This window comes from Metopolophium dirhodum, chromosome 6 (genome assembly GCF_019925205.1).
Source record: "Metopolophium dirhodum isolate CAU chromosome 6, ASM1992520v1, whole genome shotgun sequence".
NCBI lineage: Eukaryota > Metazoa > Arthropoda > Insecta > Hemiptera > Aphididae > Metopolophium > Metopolophium dirhodum.
The window spans coordinates 13,011,854-13,031,402 of NC_083565.1; the positions used below are offsets into that span (position 1 = coordinate 13,011,854).

General features: G+C 27.9%; 1 protein-coding gene across 3 annotated transcripts; it reads left to right on the top strand.

The window, feature by feature from the left end:
* Window positions 1–4,411: 4,411 nt before the first annotated feature.
* On the top strand, window positions 4,412–17,988 carry LOC132946962 (ATP-binding cassette sub-family C member 4-like). Of its 3 annotated transcripts, none has more exons than XM_061017094.1 (26): window positions 4,412–4,971; window positions 5,593–5,693; window positions 6,319–6,429; window positions 6,500–6,634; window positions 9,695–9,905; window positions 10,096–10,318; window positions 10,402–10,558; window positions 10,648–10,786; window positions 10,867–10,977; window positions 11,055–11,336; window positions 11,410–11,574; window positions 11,651–11,772; window positions 11,834–11,931; window positions 11,995–12,080; window positions 12,142–12,527; window positions 12,593–12,843; window positions 12,903–12,982; window positions 13,891–14,041; window positions 14,117–14,223; window positions 14,516–14,639; window positions 14,718–14,885; window positions 16,051–16,181; window positions 16,254–16,499; window positions 16,587–16,759; window positions 16,828–17,068; window positions 17,149–17,988. In XM_061017094.1, the coding sequence occupies exons 2-26, from the start codon at window positions 5,617–5,619 to the stop codon at window positions 17,233–17,235; spliced, it is 4,062 nt and encodes a 1,353-aa protein (XP_060873077.1). In that variant the 5' UTR covers window positions 4,412–4,971; window positions 5,593–5,616; the 3' UTR covers window positions 17,236–17,988. The 3 variants fall into 3 exon arrangements, with proteins under 3 accessions (XP_060873077.1, XP_060873079.1, XP_060873078.1); XM_061017096.1 differs by having other exon boundaries at window positions 16,054–16,181; XM_061017095.1 differs by lacking the exon at window positions 4,412–4,971 and adding an exon at window positions 5,410–5,456.
* The last annotated feature ends 1,561 nt before the right edge of the window (window positions 17,989–19,549 follow it).

Sequence of the window (19,549 nt, forward strand, 5' to 3'; positions counted from 1 at the left end):
CAATTGCTTTTTTTATATAAAATAAATACTTCAATAGGAGTTACCGATTTATTGAATGAGTTTTGCCAAATCAAAAATTTTTTTTTCGCGCTGGCATCGTCTTATAGTTAGTCTTTCGAGAATTTGTAACTATAAGTATTTATTAACAAGTTGACGGACAGTAACTACAATAGCAGTCATACTAATTTAAGTTGCAATATGACCATGACTGGTATAGCAGTTATATAGTAAAAGTCGTAAAATGGCATGACTGCTAGAGCAGTTGCGTTTCTTGTGGCTTCACAAAATTGGAAATTATCTAGTGTCCTATCGTGACTTACTAACAATTTAGGCAAAAAAATAAAAATAATATTCTAAAAAATATATAAAAATTTATGGACTATGCCCAATCAGAGAGACAACCAAATTACAGTAATTTGCATAACTGCATTAGCAGTCATGTCCGTCAACGTGTTAAGGGGACTCAGATTTGTCCATTACTTTTTTCATTATAAGCTACAGCACTGCATAAAATATCACCTAAAAAAAAATCGATGATTATTTAGTGAGGAAAAAAGCTTGCAATTTATAATTTATAAATAAAGTGATACATTATTCATTATTTATTGCTATGTACCTAATACCTATATATATTTATTATAACAGGTACCTAATAACAATTTATATTATATTATAATATAAAATATCCTCACTGACAAACCTTCTCCGCTCAGAATCGCTTTTCGTATATACAATGATTATTATATCATTGAATTCAAATTTAACACCATCCATTGCAGTGACTCACTTGTAACCTACTGTACAGCAGAGCGACATCCACTTACCCACCTTTTTTTAATTTAACAGGTTAACATTTTATTTTTATTTGTAAATTGTTATTTAACATTACACAAAACAATACAAATATAATAATTATTAAAATGATTTAACCCTTTCATTAAAAAATTGAATGAGTAAATATAACTCAAAAAGATTTAAGTCAATTTTTTTTTTTAATTTCCTTATAACTCTGTCGTTTTTTAATTTTATGAATTCAAATGTATATCAGAAATTACAAAACAACTTGTAATATTATCCTATTTAAAAAAAATCTATTCTTCCCTAATACATGATCTTACATGTTGTTCCAAACCTTAATTTTCATTTCCTGAAAAGTTCATAGTTATTGATTTAAACCCTTTTTCACGGGCACCCACGTATTGTGATTAGTAAGATATATGACACATATTTTTTTTTATTTTTGGTTGCAATTGGTCACTGATTACCATAATTGGTTAAATACATCTTTGTATACATAATTCTACTGTAAGTACGTCTCTACGACATTGAACTCCTCCTAAACAGATGGACCGGTTTTGATAAATTTGTGTGTGTGTGTTTGAGTGAGGTCCCTGGATGGTTTAAATTTACAATTGGACCCGGAGAGGTGCTCAAACATGAATTTTGAGATTTACGGATTTAAGAATTTTGTGTATAAAAAGTTGCCATTGGTTAGGTAATCGGGCAGATGATGTGAAATCATGCACCAAATCGTCACGTTTATGGTTTCAAATAAAGAAATTATATCTTAAAACAAACATGAGAGTTGATTGTATGTTTTCAGCTTATGTAAGTACTCAAAAACTACTTAACCATTTTATTAATTTACAAAGAGAGGTACTCCAAAACCAATATACACCTGTTACCTGTATGGCTGTATCAATAACACTATATTTGATATTTTTTAATTTTTTCACTGGCAAAATTGGGTTGTACAGCTAAAAGTGGATGTTGGTTCATCCGAAGTTAGTATGGACTCAAAAACTACTAGACCGTTATCAATAGATTCCTTGAGACTTTATATCTTATTTTTTCAACTCCTATAGATAGCTAAAGGGTATCTCACACATAATATTTTTCAGCTGACGAAAAAACATTTTTTTGTTCATTTAATGGTTGCAATATTTCAGGTTACATAATATTATTATATAACTATTATAACTCGAAGAAATATGGCATAAACATAAATTACAAATATATTCGTTAAAAAGGTGGATAAGTGAATGTCGCTTTGCTGTACAGTAGGTTACAAGTGGGTCACTATAATGGAAGGTGTTAAATTTGAATTCAATGATATAATATCATTGTATAAGAAAAATGATTCTGAGTGAAAACGGTCAGTCAGGCCTATGATATTAACAAGTATATTTGATGATATTATTGTGAATAAAGTAATTTATATATAACCTATTTACGTGGAGCCTTGTTTTAAATTTTCAATCCTTAGCCATAAAAGTTAAACATTTTATACATTTTTAACTACAAAATAATTAATAAATTATAAATTTGAGAAATGTTGTCAAAATTTGAACTTTAAATGCTTATAAAAAAAAATTGTGCCTATGTATTTTTAATATTTTTCAACTGCTATTAGAACGATATATCAAGAGCCTTATATTAAATTTTCACACTTTTTTACCCAACAAATAAAATTTTATTGATATTTGTAGAAAAAAAAACTAAAAAAATTGAAAACTGACAATGTCCGTAAAGCGTTCAAAAAGAGACAAAATATTTTCAAAATTTTATGGTGTATAGAAAATACTAATATAAACATTCAGTGAAATTTTCAAGTATCTACAGTCTTTTATTTTTTAATTACTATAAAATAAGAACATTTTTGAACCATGAGAAATCGAGTGAATATCAAATGTTGTAAAAATATAAATTTCAGACGCTCATAAAAATTTAATTTAAGTTTCTTGTAGACATTTTTTTTTTTGATAAAGGTAGACAAACTTATGAGTAATCTTATATTGTATTTTCAAATCTTAGATTTAAAAAGAAGATTTTTATGAATTCTTAACTCAAAATAATTTGCTAATTTTCGTGATTTTTCCGTATTTTGTCAAAATTTGAACTTTAAATGCTTATTAATAAATACTGTGACTAAGGATTTTTAATTTTTTTCATCTGCCTTTGAAACAATCGCCTAGGAGCCTTCTATTAAATTTTCAAGCTTTTTTACAGCTCAAAAAGAGTCAAAATATTTTCAAAAATGTATGGAGTATAGAAAATGTTAATATAAACATTCAGTCAAAATTGCATGTCCCTACTGTCATTTGTTTTAGAGTTACACCAAAAACCAAAATCGATTTTCTCGAAAACAGATTTTGTGTAAAAATTCCTGTTTTTCCTTAATTTTTCTTTTGTTTTTCACGTCGCTTGTGAAAACAACTGAGAAATTTTTACTTTTGACCCCTCAAAGTACCAACTAGATTCACTTTCCTATCAGAAAAGTTACTGTTGAAGAAAATCCAAGCACTTTTACTGTCCTAAAAGGTGATGACAGAAAAAATAAAAAACCATTGTAAAATCAATATCGCTTCGCTCAGAATCTAAAATTAATTAAATTAAAAAATAAAATATACGTAGTCTTTGTCCTCTGCGTCAGTCTAATAAAAAGACAGATTTATGATAAATGTATTATTTCGGGAGATATTTTAATGGGTAAATCCTAGCGGGACACCCTGTATAGCGTTAGGTATATTTTATCATTTTTACACTGGCTATGTTGGTTAATACAGCTAAATATGGATGTTGGTTGAATACGTGAATTGACTCAAAACTACTGGACCGTGTTCAATACAAGTTGAGACGTGTAGGGTATTATAGATGGATATTGTGTTAACAGCATGAAAATAAAAACAGTGCAAATTTCAGCAATAGTCATGAAAATGCATGTTAAATAATGGCAACATAAAAATGTTAAAAGTTATTATTTTTTTTTTTGTTTTTTGATTGGTGCTGGAGACATTTTCTACTAGCACCTTCCGTTACATTTTACGGTTCCACCGATGTCACCGATGTCGTGCAAATTGTGATATCGGTCATGAAAATTCATAAAAATTGAGTGCTAATATTATTAATATTATAAAAAATAATAATATGTTTAAATGTTTGTTACCGGCGCAGTGCACGTCAATCAACCAATTCTGACGATAATAAAATCAAAAAATATTGTGAAAGATAATCAACCGAGAAGACTTATCTGATCTATGACCTTCAATTACAAATTAGTGATATTGTCTTCAAAATAGATTCTAATTCTAGTTTTATTGTGTTCGTGCAATATATCACTGATAATTTTTAAATAATATTATCATCTTAATACTGTATTTAGAAATAATTGAAAACTAATAAACATAACATTAGTAGGTAGGTACTTATACCTATAGGTATAAGTACTTGAAAATATCTTATATTAAGTACCTACACAGTACACACGGCTACACCATGATTATATTTTTCTTCGTTTATTTATTTATTTATCGACGCCTCAGGGGCATTAGTACATAATTGTAAACCTAATTTTTTATATAGAAAACAATAACATTTTACAAGTTTACGATAGGTAGTTCAATGTTTAGAAGTAAGAATAATGTCGCAACTAGCGGAGACGAATTTTATTTTACTATTACTATAATTGTTTTATTATAGTTCTTCAATATATTATCCAGGTCAATTTATTTTATGAAATTACAATGTTATTTATCAAACATATGCCCACTGTGATATTATATTACAATTATATGCCATTATAATAATCATCTTAATACACCATCATTATAATATTTAAAAATGTACGTTTGGTGCGTCCATTTTTTTCATTGATTAACAAATTGTTATTTTATGAACACAGTGATTTTATGTGTCTCGCAAACATACTTTTTATTTATTCATCGATATTAGTCATATAGTTTTATATATAATATTATATTAATATACTGATTTAAATAAATTATATTAAAAAATATTAATACTTATATATAAAAATATATAACCTACACATTTTATCTTTTATAAATGCGTGAGCAAAATTGTATAGTTTGTGCATAATACATTTTCAATTCATATACTATAAACATTACAAACACAAATTTTCAATTAACTGGATACACGAGATGTTATAGAAAATACGATTCTCAAATAGTAAGTATATTGTAATATTTACTTTTTACTTTTTAGTGTATCATACGTGCGTGAAACAAAAAATATGAGTAAAGAAATTGGTATTAAATTACAAATATTAAATCGGTCATAATTACATTTAATTAAACTTGAAAAGTAGTTATATACCTATTATTATAGATACATTGCAGCATACGTTGAATTTTCAATTTGTAGGTATTTCTACCGCATTTAAGAATTTTAACCCAGCTTGTATAAATAAACTTAAGTAGGTCGGTATTTAAATTATAAAATTACTGCTGGTTAATAAATGTTATTTCTTAATCTTTTAATGTCTTATAGATTCTAAGGGCTGAGAGAAGAAATACAATTATCGCTTGATTTCCTTTAATAGAAACCATATTTTTCTAGTACTAAAGTAGTACTCAAAATAATTCAGTTGATCGATAATATATATTAAAATGTAAATATAGTTTGTAGTTTCAGATTTTATGCTTTATCATTAGGTAAGTATTTTTTTTTATCATGACATCCATTAATTTTAATTTCAACATAATAGATTTTAATTATTTTTATGTCATTTAACAATTGAATAGTTTTCAACAAAACATGTTTACTGTTATCATAACAATGCTTTTTCAGATTTTCATCACAACAAGTAAGAAAATGGATTCTAATTATAAATGTAAACGGCCAAAACATCCAAGGGCCAATGCAAACGTCTTTGAAATCATCACATATAGGTAAAACAATAAATTAATTGGGGGACGAGGTGGCCGAGTGGTCTAACGCGACGGATTCGGCACAGTCGGTCCGAGTTCGATCCTCGACCACCGGGCGGCATTTTTCTCCGAGCAAGTCACGGTGTCCTGAGAACAAGTGCCGCCATCTCCCACCCGGGCATGGCAGATACCTACGGGTGCCCAATCAAAAATTCTGCCAAACCCAACACACACGTGTTCCCCCTACCGACTTAATAACCTACAGTAAAAACAAAAAAATAGCTAATGGCCTCAGTTGCCGGGCTCAAGATCAATAAAAAAAAAAAAAAAAATAAATTAATTAGTATAAAAATAATGAAAAATTAAGAATAATATAATAACAGTGTTTTAATAGATACCTATGTATATTTCACAATAATTCAATCTAAATTCAAGTTTATCGTTAATGTTTCTAAAGCTTTTTTATATAATGTTTATATATGTACATTTACCTTTCGATATTTCTTTAAAAATCATATTTTGTATTTTTTAATAATTTGTCCGACTATTTCAAGGATATGGATTTATTATTACAAAATAAAAAAATATTCGATAGAAATATTATTAGTAACAATTATTACACGTAAATTCTTTTTATACTATTTAGCTGGATGTTGGACCTCTTCAAAATAGTACTCAAAAGAGACATAGAAATAAATGATTTGTATATACCTTTGAATGAACATACGTCATCGACATTAGGAAATGATTTAGAAAAGTAAATCTTTAAATTTAAAAACCAAATGCTTATTTTCATAAAATGTATATTTATGAACAAACAATTTAAGGAAATGGAGACTAGAACTGACTGTTGCAAATAATGGAAAACGGAAGCCCAGTTTGTTGAAAGCATTATACATGTTGTTTGGGACTAAAATAATGTTTCAGGGATTGATTCTCGCTACCAGTGAGATTATTTTTAAGTAAGTATTAAAAAACAAATTTGATATATTTTAGGTGAAAATATAATAAATTATTAATAGTTAATTTTACTTTTATAATATTATTATGAGGAACATTATTTTGTAAATAATACAAAATTAGTATACACTATAAATGATTATCATATTATAATTTAATCTGTTTGTTAAAAGTGTCACGTGTACCTAACCAGACATCCAATTAATTATTATGTACGATTTTTAAATATTATATGGTTGTTAATATAGGTGCTGAGAAATCTGGATAAAACAGAACTTTTGATGACCCCCCCCCCCCAAAAAAAAAAACAGAAAGTGTTCATGTTTATGTTATTTATAATAAAATATAAATGTTTTACCCAAATTCGCAACGTTTGTTTTTAACTAAACTAGGTTAATAATTAATGTACAGTAGTTACCTTTTTCTATGAACTATAAGAAATAAGACAATGGGAAAGTAATTATTTAACTACCTATTCGTTTTATTATAGGCATTAGAGTCCACGTAACTCATTTTTTTTTTTATTATATAACATGTCTAAAATCTAAATAGGTACTGGAATTAAATAACATACTAGCATATTTAAAAAAAAAACTTGTAGGTACTTATTAAAAATATTCAGAAAAATTTTATTTGATAAGCAAACAAAAAACAGTCATCAAAAATCAAAATGTTTACAAGGCTTTCTGTGGTCAAAAAATAGTTAACTTGCTAGAGCCTAATCCCATTTAAAAGTAAATACAAAAACATAATGAATAGGTATATTTTGCAAAATCAACAGTTACAACAGATTGATATTTTAATTTTGCATAATGTTACGTACCTATTATATAACAGAATAGGTATTGATTATTTTGTGATAACTTAAAAATTAAAATAATAATCTTTATAAATATTATGAATAATATTATTATACTATAACTAAAAGGTAATATAAAAAATATATAGATATTCACAAATCGTACGATGAAATAATAATAAAATTGAAAATTGAGTAGGTACTTATAGTGAGAGGCGCGTCGTAGACTCGTAAACCGAATGTGATACAAATTACAAATGTACAATTTCCCACATGCCAAGTCGATGGATATAATAAATAATAAAATATTAAAATGTTTAAAATAGATGGCCATAGGGGCGCTGACTGTTGAGCCATAGACAAATAAAATAAAATATAAATTATGATTTCGTGATTTAACCTAACCTAACCGAAAAACTGGTAAATAATAAATATAGCCGCGTATTACGATATTCGAGTTACTAAATTAGATATTATAGGACATAGGTAATTCCGCTTTGGAAGTTCGTCGCAAATAATGAAATAACACAAGTTATTATTATAGTTATTAGTGTTTGCCGTTTGGTATTTTGGTCACGGCTGTCAATACTTTCAGTTTTGTTGAGACCACGTCTATTTTATATTGCTATTGGCTATATTTGGATTTATTTTAGTAATAAAGTAATAAAGTAATAAATTATATCATATAATAGGTATGATAAATAATTAAATACTCAATATTTTAATCAGAATCAATTAAATTATTAAACATTTTAATGGATTTTATTTTCAAGAAATTACCTATGATTGTTTGTTAGATTGTTCCTGTTATTATTATTGTTGAATATTTAACTCCACAAAATCGAACTCACCACAAGAAATACATACGAAATGATATTATGTCGCATGAAGAATGAGAAAAAAAATTATTCGGGATTTCGGGTTAACCCGAATATTTATTCGGGTTTTGGTTAACACGGGTGTTTTGAAAACAGAATCATTCGGGTTATACGGGTTTCGGGTGTTTGATTTTTTAAAGGTGTTTAGGGGTGTTAGGGGTTCGGGTTAAATCGGGTGCAAGGCCCTGGTCTTGATCTCAGATAACGAAACTTTCATCAATATCGTTCAATAAAATATGATAAATAATTTACACTAAAATAAATAGTTTTCATATTATTACAATATTTTTATTTAATACAGTAAATATTAAACGACATGGTATATTCATATAGGTGATGATCGGGTTGGGGCGGGGGGGCTAACGGAGACTTAGGCCCCCGAAAGTCCGTCAAGCCCCCTCCTTTTTTAGTTGCGTGAGGATTGAAGCATCCCCGCTCACATTGATATCAATAATGTGTGTGTATTTGATATTTTACACTTCGGTACTATAATATTCATAAAATATATTATTATTGTCTTATGAATTCTATAATTGTATAAATTAATAATGATGTATGTGTAGTATTGTGCACTCCGTTTACCCAATACCCACCTATTAATATACCTACATTATACTTTGAAAGTTCTTAGCAGTGCCGGCGTTATATAAATATTGGCGGTCTGGGTGAAACCATCATAATATTGTACCTTTCAACCTACTGCCCAGTGAAACCAGTTCAATTACCTACATTTCTAGTAGGAACAGTATTGCACGGGTCATTCCGGGTTTTCGTAGCCAACAAATGTTTCCATTTCGATAAACAACCTTTTTAATATAAATCTTCAGTGATCAATACAGTTACTGTGAGTTATGTTGTTGCATTTTAATAAAAACCTTGGCTTGTTTATGTTCTATCGATTGTTGTTAAATAAACATACCTAAGTTTCTAATAAGTTCTGAGCATCTGTGAGTCCGTAACAAATGCCATGGTATGCCATTTAAAAAAAACCCGAGAATTAGCAAAAAAAGTGACGTATAGGTAATCAACTGCTGTTAATCTACCACTGACATATTATAACAATATATTTATATTAAAGCTTTTAAAAAATAAAAATGTCACATTAAAATTCACCGCATATACCTAAACACATTTAAATGAGTCAATTTAATAGAGAAATATAGTGTATATTTTGTTAATTATTTCATACATTGTAGGTATTTTATGTTTGTAACTTCGATGACAATCGTATTTTAAGCTTTTCAGGAATTTATTGATACAAACGTTTAATTTTTTTTATTTATAAAATTTGTTTAATCCAAATAGGTACCTATATAAATGTGTTACGTATGAGAAACCACCTTATAGAGTGTATACTATAGTATGATACGTGTGAACTTTTATAGGATGTTCCAACCTATACTGATTGGTAGACTACTATTATATTTCAATACCGAAGGGCAGAAAACGACCGATGTAGAACAGGCATACATGTACGCTGCCTGCTTAACGATAAGTACGTTGGTTTCAATGGTATTGTATCATGTGCCACAGGTAAATATGATTCACTATGGAATGAAGATGCGGATTGCATGTTGTTCAATAATATTCAGAAAGGTATGTTTAATAATAAAGAAAAATAAAATATGTTTTTATACGCAGCTTCTGTACAATATGCAATATGAATTATTTATTTATTTATCAAAATTAACGATAATTTCAGTTTGGAAAAATTGTCACTACATTTCTACTTTATAAAATCGTTTCTTAAAAGTGACTTACATATTATTATAATTTTCTCATCTAGGCTATGCGATTGAGTAACACATCGCTAGGTGAAACATCGGTCGGTCGAGTAGTTAATTTATTATCAAACGACGTTAACCGGTTCGATAAAGCGCTATTCTTTCTGCACTTTTTGTGGATTAGTCCCCTGCAGACAATAGTGGTTTCATACTTCTTATGGCAAGAAATAGGCGTATCATCAATATTCGGAGTTGCAACATTAATTATGTTCATTCCGTTACAAGGTTTTGTAAAACAAATTCAATAAGACAAAGTATTATACGAAATAAATTAACGATTAAAATAAATACGTGTACAAACATTTTAGTGTGGTTTGGAAAAAAAATTTCCATATTAAGGTTAAAGACCGCCATTAGAACTGATGAAAGAGTGCATTTAATGAACCAAATAATTTCGGGCATTCAAGTCATCAAAATGTATACATGGGAAAAACCATTTGAATATTTAGTACAATACGCAAGAAAGTACGAACTAATCCTTAATTAATACCTATATTATTAAAATAATAATAAAAATTATAAAAAAAAAAAATCTTAATTTATTATATTTATAGAATGGAAATAAAACAGATACGAGGATCGTCATACATTACAGCAGTATTCGTATCTTTTATGGTATTTCATTCGAGGGTTGCTTTGTTTTTTAGTATACTAGCATATGTTGTATTCGGAAACTATATTACCGCTCAAAAAGTAAGAAAATCTTGTAAGCTTAAACACAGAGCTGAATATTGAGGAACACGTGATTTGTAAGTAGGTATTTAAATGTTTAGGTATTTGTCATGGCATCATATTTCAATATATTGCGAGTGTCATTGACGGTTTTTTTCCCTCAAGCCATTGCACAAATAGCTGAATTATTAATGACTATTAAAAGAATTCAGGTAAAATTATACACTTAATGAAAATTATATTAAGAAAAAATTAACTTAACGTCTATATTTACCTAACTCTTTTAAAGACTTTTTTATCATACGAAGAAAAAAATTGCAAAGTGGTAAATCTTTCAAAATCGGAGAACGTGACCACCAATAATGGTGTACAGAAACCTACAATCAACTCTGCATCGATTACTACAAATACTGACAGTGAAACGATGCTATCAAATTATTTGAGAATAGATATTTCAAATGCAACGGCTAAATGGACTCAAAATGAAACTGAATACTGTTTACGGCATATCAATCTAACTGTAAGCTCTGGTCAGTTAGTCGCAATCATTGGACCCGTAGGAGCTGGAAAAGTATGTAAAATAATAAATTATTGTATTTTGAGTGATTTAATATTAATTTTAAAATACCAAAAAAAAAATTAAGAGTTCATTAATGCAAGCGATTCTACGAGAACTACCACTATCCGAAGGAAAAATTACAGTGAATGGTGTAGTTTCTTATGCATCCCAAGAACCATGGTTATTTGTAGGTTCTGTCAAAAAAAATATATTATTTGGTTCTCCAATGGACGAGCATCGTTATAAACAAGTAAACGTTTGGAAATTATTAACGCATTTATTATCATGTAGGTACTTAAATTTATATTTTCTGGAACGATTATTAGGTGATACAAGTATGTGCGTTGAAAAGTGATTTTCAACAGTTTCCATATGGCGATGAAACAATTGTGGGAGAAAGAGGAGTAACCCTCAGTGGTGGGCAAAGAGCAAGAATCAATTTAGCTAGGTAAGCCCTACAAAAGGTAACATGACGTATTATTTCTGTTTTTATGTAACTTCTTTTTCAGAGCCGTTTATAAACAAGCGGATATTTATTTATTGGACGATCCTCTTTCAGCTGTCGACACACATGTTGGCAGTCATTTGTTTGAAAAATGCATTAAAGGTTCTTCTGAAAAAAAAAGTTTCAAAAATTATAGACTGATTAACATTTTTAATTATTTTATAGGTTTCCTCAAAGATAAAACTTGTATTCTTATCACACATCAATTACAGTACTTGACGAGTGTAGAAAAAATTGTTCTCATTGAAAATGTAAAAGTAGATTATAATTATTATTATTGGGATATTTATTATTTAATGATATTTTTTTCAGGCAAATATTAAATCAGAAAGCACATATGAAGAACTTCAAACGTCTAATTTAGAATTCGCGAAATTACTTCATTCTTCATTGGAGATGATATCTAAGACTCATAATACATTGAATGTAGAAAATAAAAGCGAACTACAGTTAATTGTTGATCGTCAAGTGTCTGAAACGAGTGTGAGGTCACCACCTGTCGATGAAAGTAAATCCCATCAAAATAAATTAAAACCCACTGAAGTAGCCGAAACTCGCACTTTGGGGAATATTTCACATACTGTTTATATGTCATATTTCTCTGCTGGAGGAAGGAAGTGTAAAATATTATTTTTCATATTGGTCTGTATTTTCACACAAGTACTGTCGTCTTTTGGAGACTCCTGGATAAGTTATTGGTATTTAACATGTGCAATGTGTGTCAACAGTTTTTTTAATACTAATTTTTTTTTTTTTAATATAGGGTTAACTTAGAAGAACACGTTTTCCGTAATGTATTACGCGTTGCTGATAATAAATTAATATGGTGGTCAATGTCTAGACAAACTTGCATTAACGTCTTTTCCGCCACAATTGTAATTATGATAATTACAGTTGTAATTAGGTCAGTCTTATTTGTATCCGTCTGCATGAAAGCTTCGATGACTTTACATAACAATATGTTTAAGGCATTAACTAAGGCCACAATATATTTTTTTAATACAAATCCTTCTGGTAATTATAATTTAGAACTGTTATAGAATACCACCTAACAATTGATTGTCTTTGCTTAGGGCGTATTCTTAACCGTTTTTCAAAGGACATAGGCACTATTGATGATTTATTACCATTGACATTGATGGATTGCATACAAGTAATACAATTTAATATAATAATATTTTATCCACTATGAATTTTTTTAAATATCGTGGGTTTAAAACCAAAAGGTGCTAACATGTTTATTTTTTTTTTTAAATCTACATTTTTTACCTAATTATGGGTTTAAATATAAATTATCTATAAACCAAGGTCACAAACTTAAACTGGCACATTGTTTAAAGAGTTTTTGGGAAGGGTTTAAATCAACAAAATGTACAAAATATGTATTATTTAATAGGAATTCAAATATAAACTTTCAGTTCTTTTCTATAGTATTAAAAGTTTAAACCAATAGGTTTTATCTACATAGGTAGTAAAATAAATTAGTGACAACCAAGTTATGTACTTCTGTCCCATATTCTCATATCCACCGTGTCACCATACAATAACAATATCATAGTGCAATATTATTAATTAGGTATTGTACATTATTTTTGTTTATTTCTTAACAAATTGAAAGTTCTATAAATAATAGTATAATCTCATTATTTCGACTTTTATATCATGTCACATCAACTTTTATTAAACCAACGTTTTTTCCAGAGAAACATAAATTTAAACCAGAACAATAAAGTTCTAACTACGTGAAAAATAATATTCATAACCAAATGATTCTATCTATAAAACTTGATAGTCCTTAACTAACATTTTTAAACTAGGTTTTTTTTGTTATGTTTTATTTATAACAAACCCAAATTAATAGACTTGATGTTACTAAGTACAGGTTTATTAATTTTTAAATTTAACAATCATTAATTAATATAATTTGTTGCAGAAGAAGAAATGACAGTTTAAAACTGCACTTCTGGTCAATTTGACATTTTGAGATAGGACCTTTTGGTTCTGAGCCCACGATATAATATCATATTATATTGTATGTTAATGAAAAAATATTATAACTAGAATGGATTGGCAGCTTTGGGAGTATTTATCGTTGTTGGAATCGTTAACGTGTATATGACAGTAGCCGCCTTCGTTCTAGGTTATATCGTTTACAAAATAATGATTTATTATTTATTATTATCACGGAGTGTTAAACGCTTGGAAGGAATCAGTAAGTAACAAAACTAAAGTATAAGCCATAAAGTATATTTTTATAGAAGTTACAGTCGTTTTTGAATAAATATAGCACGAAGCCCTGTATTCACACATTTGAATGCAACTTTACAAGGTTTGACAACAATTAGAGCCTTTGATGCCGAACAAATATTAACCAGCGAATTCGACAACCACCAAGTTAGTGATAATTGAATTTGATTCAAGTATCTACCTATCTTTTATTTTTATTTTTTTCAAATATCGAAATTATTTCAATGTTTTTATTTTTATTTTCTATAATATGCACCTATAGTTATTTCACTATATAGTATATCATAATTTGTAATACTTACTTTATACCAAATATTATTTAAAATAAAACTTTAAAAGGGATATCATATATTAGTCATAACTATAGTTGTACATTCTTATAGGTACATCCTATATATTTTTAATTTGTGTCATTTCATATTGTTTTTAAATATTACAGGACTTGCATTCTTCAGCTTGGTATTTATTTATATCATTAAGTAGAGGTTTTGCTTTTTGGTTAGACATTATTTGTCTTCTATACGTTAGTGCAATTACGTTCAGTTTCGTTGCAATTGGCAATGGTAATCGCATTAAAAATTATAAGTTAAAAAATAATTTCGTTTGATTATAATATTTACTAACTCTTGATCGTAATATAGGCGTATTTGGAGGAAATGTTGGACTAGCTATTTCTCAAGCGTTTGCCTTACAAGGAATGCTTCAATGGGGTATGAGGCAAATGGCCGAATTAGAGAACAATATGACAGCAGTTGAAAGAGTATTAGAGTATACAAATGTTACACAGGAAGATGCTATTCAATCAACAGGTTGTGTTATTTAATCCATAATTTATTTAGCTGCTATTCAATATGTGGACATAACAATTATTAAAGCAATGTTTCGAATAACTAGTAAAAATCACAGGTTACGAACCAAAATCCGGAGTATAAAATTGGTAGGTATGCAGCATAATATTAACGACAAAACAAAAAATAATAATACGGTGGCAGTGTCGTTATTGGGAGAGAGTTTCTAAGGTCTAGACAGAGAGTGTTTAGGAACCCATTTATTGAGCCATTTTTAAATATTGTTATAAAGTGATATACAGAGTGTAAAAGGAAGGTCTGACAAATGAAATAACTTTGGTTCAAATCAATATTTACATTCTCCTTTTTTTTATTTCAGCAATTTATTGACTATTGCTCTACACGTATAATTGTGTAACATTTTTTTTAATACTGAATAATTCAAATCCAGAAAAATTTAGAATAGCCAATTTCTAAATCTAGTTTTTTAGAAATTTTAAATCGTAAAAACATTTATTTTAGTCATGTAGTTTATTTATTATGATTTTTTTTAAATTTTCAAATTTTTTGAATTTATAATACTTGTTCATTTGAAAAGTAATACATTTTTTAAATAATATATTTAGTTATAACAAGTATTAATTAGGAAATTCTCCAAAAATATTTTTAAAAAGTATATACTTTTTGATTTTGAAAAGTACAACTATTAAATAAAAGATATATATCTATAAAACCACCCCATGTAATTTTTGAAACTTAATAGTATTCCAGATAAATATATATAAAATATAAAAAATAAAAAATGGAAAATTAATGTAATTAAATTTAGGACATGAAATTAATTAAAATTTAAATCTACAATAATTACCCATATAATAATTTGTATCTAAATATTTGATTATTAAGAAAATATTGGGTAATGTTGTATGATGTAGGTAAGTCTGTGATAAAATAATAAGTATATAATAGTATAAACATAATCAATCGATTGATATCGGTACCTACATTGCACAAAAACGTATGATTTATGTATTATAAAAAAAACCTTGCGCTTTCTTATATTTATAAAAATACTAAAGTTTTTTTTTATGTAGACCACGTACTTAACAAAATGAAACCAATATGAAAAATCTTCAATATTTAATGAAAATTGTATATATATTGTTGAAATAGATTTGTTTTATAGTAGACAACAAAGAATCTCCAAAGTGGCCTTCAGAAGGACAAATTATATTCAAAAATTTTTATCTACGATATGGACCAGATACAGCATATGTTTTAAATAACATCAATATAAACATAGAATCAATGCAAAAAGTAATTTTTAATCATTTTAGTATTTTATACGATTAAATAGGTCATAGAATTTGTTTTTTTTTTTATACTTAGGTAGGAATAGTTGGTAGGACTGGAGCAGGAAAATCTTCTTTAATTTCAGCCTTATTTAGATTAGCTTTTAATGAAGGTAATATCATTATCGATGGTATAGAAATTCATGGACTTGAACTAAATAAGCTGAGGTCTAAGCTTTCCATAATTCCTCAAGAGCCAGTCCTATTCTCGGGAACAGTGCGAAAAAATTTAGATCCATTTGATGAGTATCCAGATCACATACTTTGGAATGCATTGGAGGAAGTAATTGACTTTATTGTTTAATATTATGTTTGCATTAACTCGTCTAAAAACACCAAATACAACAATAAGATTTTTTTATTGTGTAAGGTTGAACTTAAAAACGTTATTGAAGAATTGCCAAATGCCCTTGATTCAAAAATGTCTGAAAATGGTTCCAATTTCAGTGTTGGTCAAAGACAACTAATATGTCTTGCTAGAGCTATAGTCCGAAATAACAAGATTCTCGTTTTGGATGAAGCCACAGCTAATGTTGATCCACAGTACTGAATTAATACTATTTTTTATTTTCTGATAGACATAAATACAGATCTATTTTTTAAATTTCCAGGACAGATGCATTAATTCAAATGACCATTAGATCCAAATTTCGAACATGTACAGTCTTGACAATTGCACATCGTTTGAACACTGTTATGGATTCGGACAAGGTCCTGGTTATGGACAAAGGCAAAATGGTCGAGTTTGACCATCCTCATAATTTGTTGCAAAATAAAGAAGGAGTATTTTACAAAATGGTGGAACAAACAGGACCGGCTACATCTGATGTTTTACACAGAATAGCTGAAGAGGTACACTACTTATAATTATATTTTTACTACTGAATGTAGTTAAGTAGAAATTTATGAACTGTGTTTGTACATTGTTATAGAGTTACCGTGCTCTAAGTTTGGGGACAGAACCAGCATCTGAATCTTTTGTCAATGAAGCTGATGGCATTTCAACGAAACATGTATAATAATATTTTTACAGTATCGCGTTATAATGTCATTACACTTACAAGTTACAACCCGAACTAGATACGTGAACTAGTACAATTCTAAGTCCTAAAATATATTGACATAAAATGTATTTAACTTAGAAAATGCGTGATCACGTATGACTTTTTGTATTTTATTTGGTTATTTTTATTTACTATCTTTCCTAATAATTAAGTAGGTGGGTATTATATCGTGGCAATCGAAATTGGTACATAACTTTTTTTCTCGTCTTATTTCTTTGAATTAATGTAATATGCTTAGAGACCCCTCCCATTCGTCATATAGGTTTCATTGGTGTCATAGGTTTCTTCAAAATATCAACTCTGAAAACTGTAAAACTATATGACGCCTCTAAATAAATTGCTCCATAATAAAATAGACTATCATCAGTTATCAGAGACAATAAATCATAAATACAGAAGAAATAAAAACAATCTTTTTTATAAATTATGTTGAAGCTGAATATTTTTTTTCTCCAGATAATGTTTTTAAAGCGATTAAAAAATTGTACTAATTTAGATTTGTCTTATTATCCGTGTTAAATGTATTAACTTTTCCTAAGAACTATTATATCTAGTACATGCATTTGAATTATTTAGTATTTTAAGAAAATAATGTATAATAGCCTATACTTTTTGATAATTTGTGAATTATTGCTACCTATTGTTACTTTTTTATTTATTAGTTAATGGAAATATAAGAATTATTAACCATTAATAACGATGGAATTTACAACATGTTATAAGTCCAACCCTAAAAACTACCACCTATAAATCAGACATTTACAATCACCCAAAAATTAACATCGTCTTAGAATTTTATTGATAGGATATTTTATAGCAATTACCATCTTCTTTTAGTAAATCAATAAAATAATAATAAAACAGATAGTGTACCTACTTAAATTATTTGAATATTTAAATATTATCCAACAAGCATAATTGATTAATATCATAGATATTATTTAATGGTTTCGTTATCAATTTTTTTCTTAAGTGTATAACTTAATTAAATGTATAAAATCCAATGCAATATTTGGATTACCTCACTGACTAAAATATAATATTTAAATACGCTGATAACCGTTTTTTTTTATATTTTAACTGACTAAAAGTTATTCATTGTATAAAATTGCTTTTGGTGAGAATTATGAATATGCCGTAAGACGTAGTGGTAGACTAATATTGTGTAAACATTTAAAGACACCATAATCCACATTATGACTCAACTATACAAAAGGTATTTAGATTAAAATAAATTTCCCAAAACGTACAATAAACTTTTCATAAATTTTAAGTTTTAATTTTTTACTTTGGTCCCATAGTAATAAATACATTTATTTTAGGCCATTTCAATTTCCAATAAATAAATAAATATAAATAATTTATAACCATGGTTATCTGGAAACCGGAGAAGATAACCACGAACCACGGTTCTAAATACAGGACTGGAACCTTGATGATTGGTTCCGGTTCCGATTCTGGTTCTTATACAATTGTACAATGAGGGTTCCAGCTAATACCGGTTGTAACCGGTTCTTAAAAATGTATATTTGCCAATAACATATTATTAACCAATTTCTCGCTGTTTACAAATTGCGTCCCGTATAAAGAGATATAAAGAGATATAAAAACTAAAAAGGTATAATGCTAATATTGCGTCCAGGAATTTGCTTGAGCACTTCTAAATTGCGTCCCCATTATACCTGCGATGTTTAAAATGTTGTTCAAATTATTGATTGATATTAATTATTTTAGTATCATCGATTTAGTATAAGCGATTACGCTAAGACGTGGATAATTTTCCTGCGAGTTACGTTCTGTAGACAAACACGATTATTGTCGTAAGTGCAGTCTTAACGGTTCACTACTCTACGCGTGTTATTTTTTTAAACTAAGTTTTTAACTTTGATTATGGTGAGTGAAATGAAAACCATGTCGTACAGTAAAAAAAACACCTTAATTTATTTATTAATGATGGGTATAAATTTCAAAAGTAAATAGCAAGGCTGGGCAAGTTAACGATTTTTTTAACTTGTTAAGTTAATAGTTATTTTAAAATAATTAAGTTAAGTTAAGTTAGAATTCAACTTTAAAAAAAGTAACTTAACTTAGTGTAAGGTTAAAATGTGCTAATTTGCATAAATAAAAAATTGCCAACACATAATATGGTTTATTAGATAGTTTTTCTTTACACTCAAGAAAATTACTGGGGAAATTTTAAATGATAGGTACATCAAAGTCAAAACCTCGTTCAAAAATTTGCATTATTCTTCTGACGAAAATTAACTTA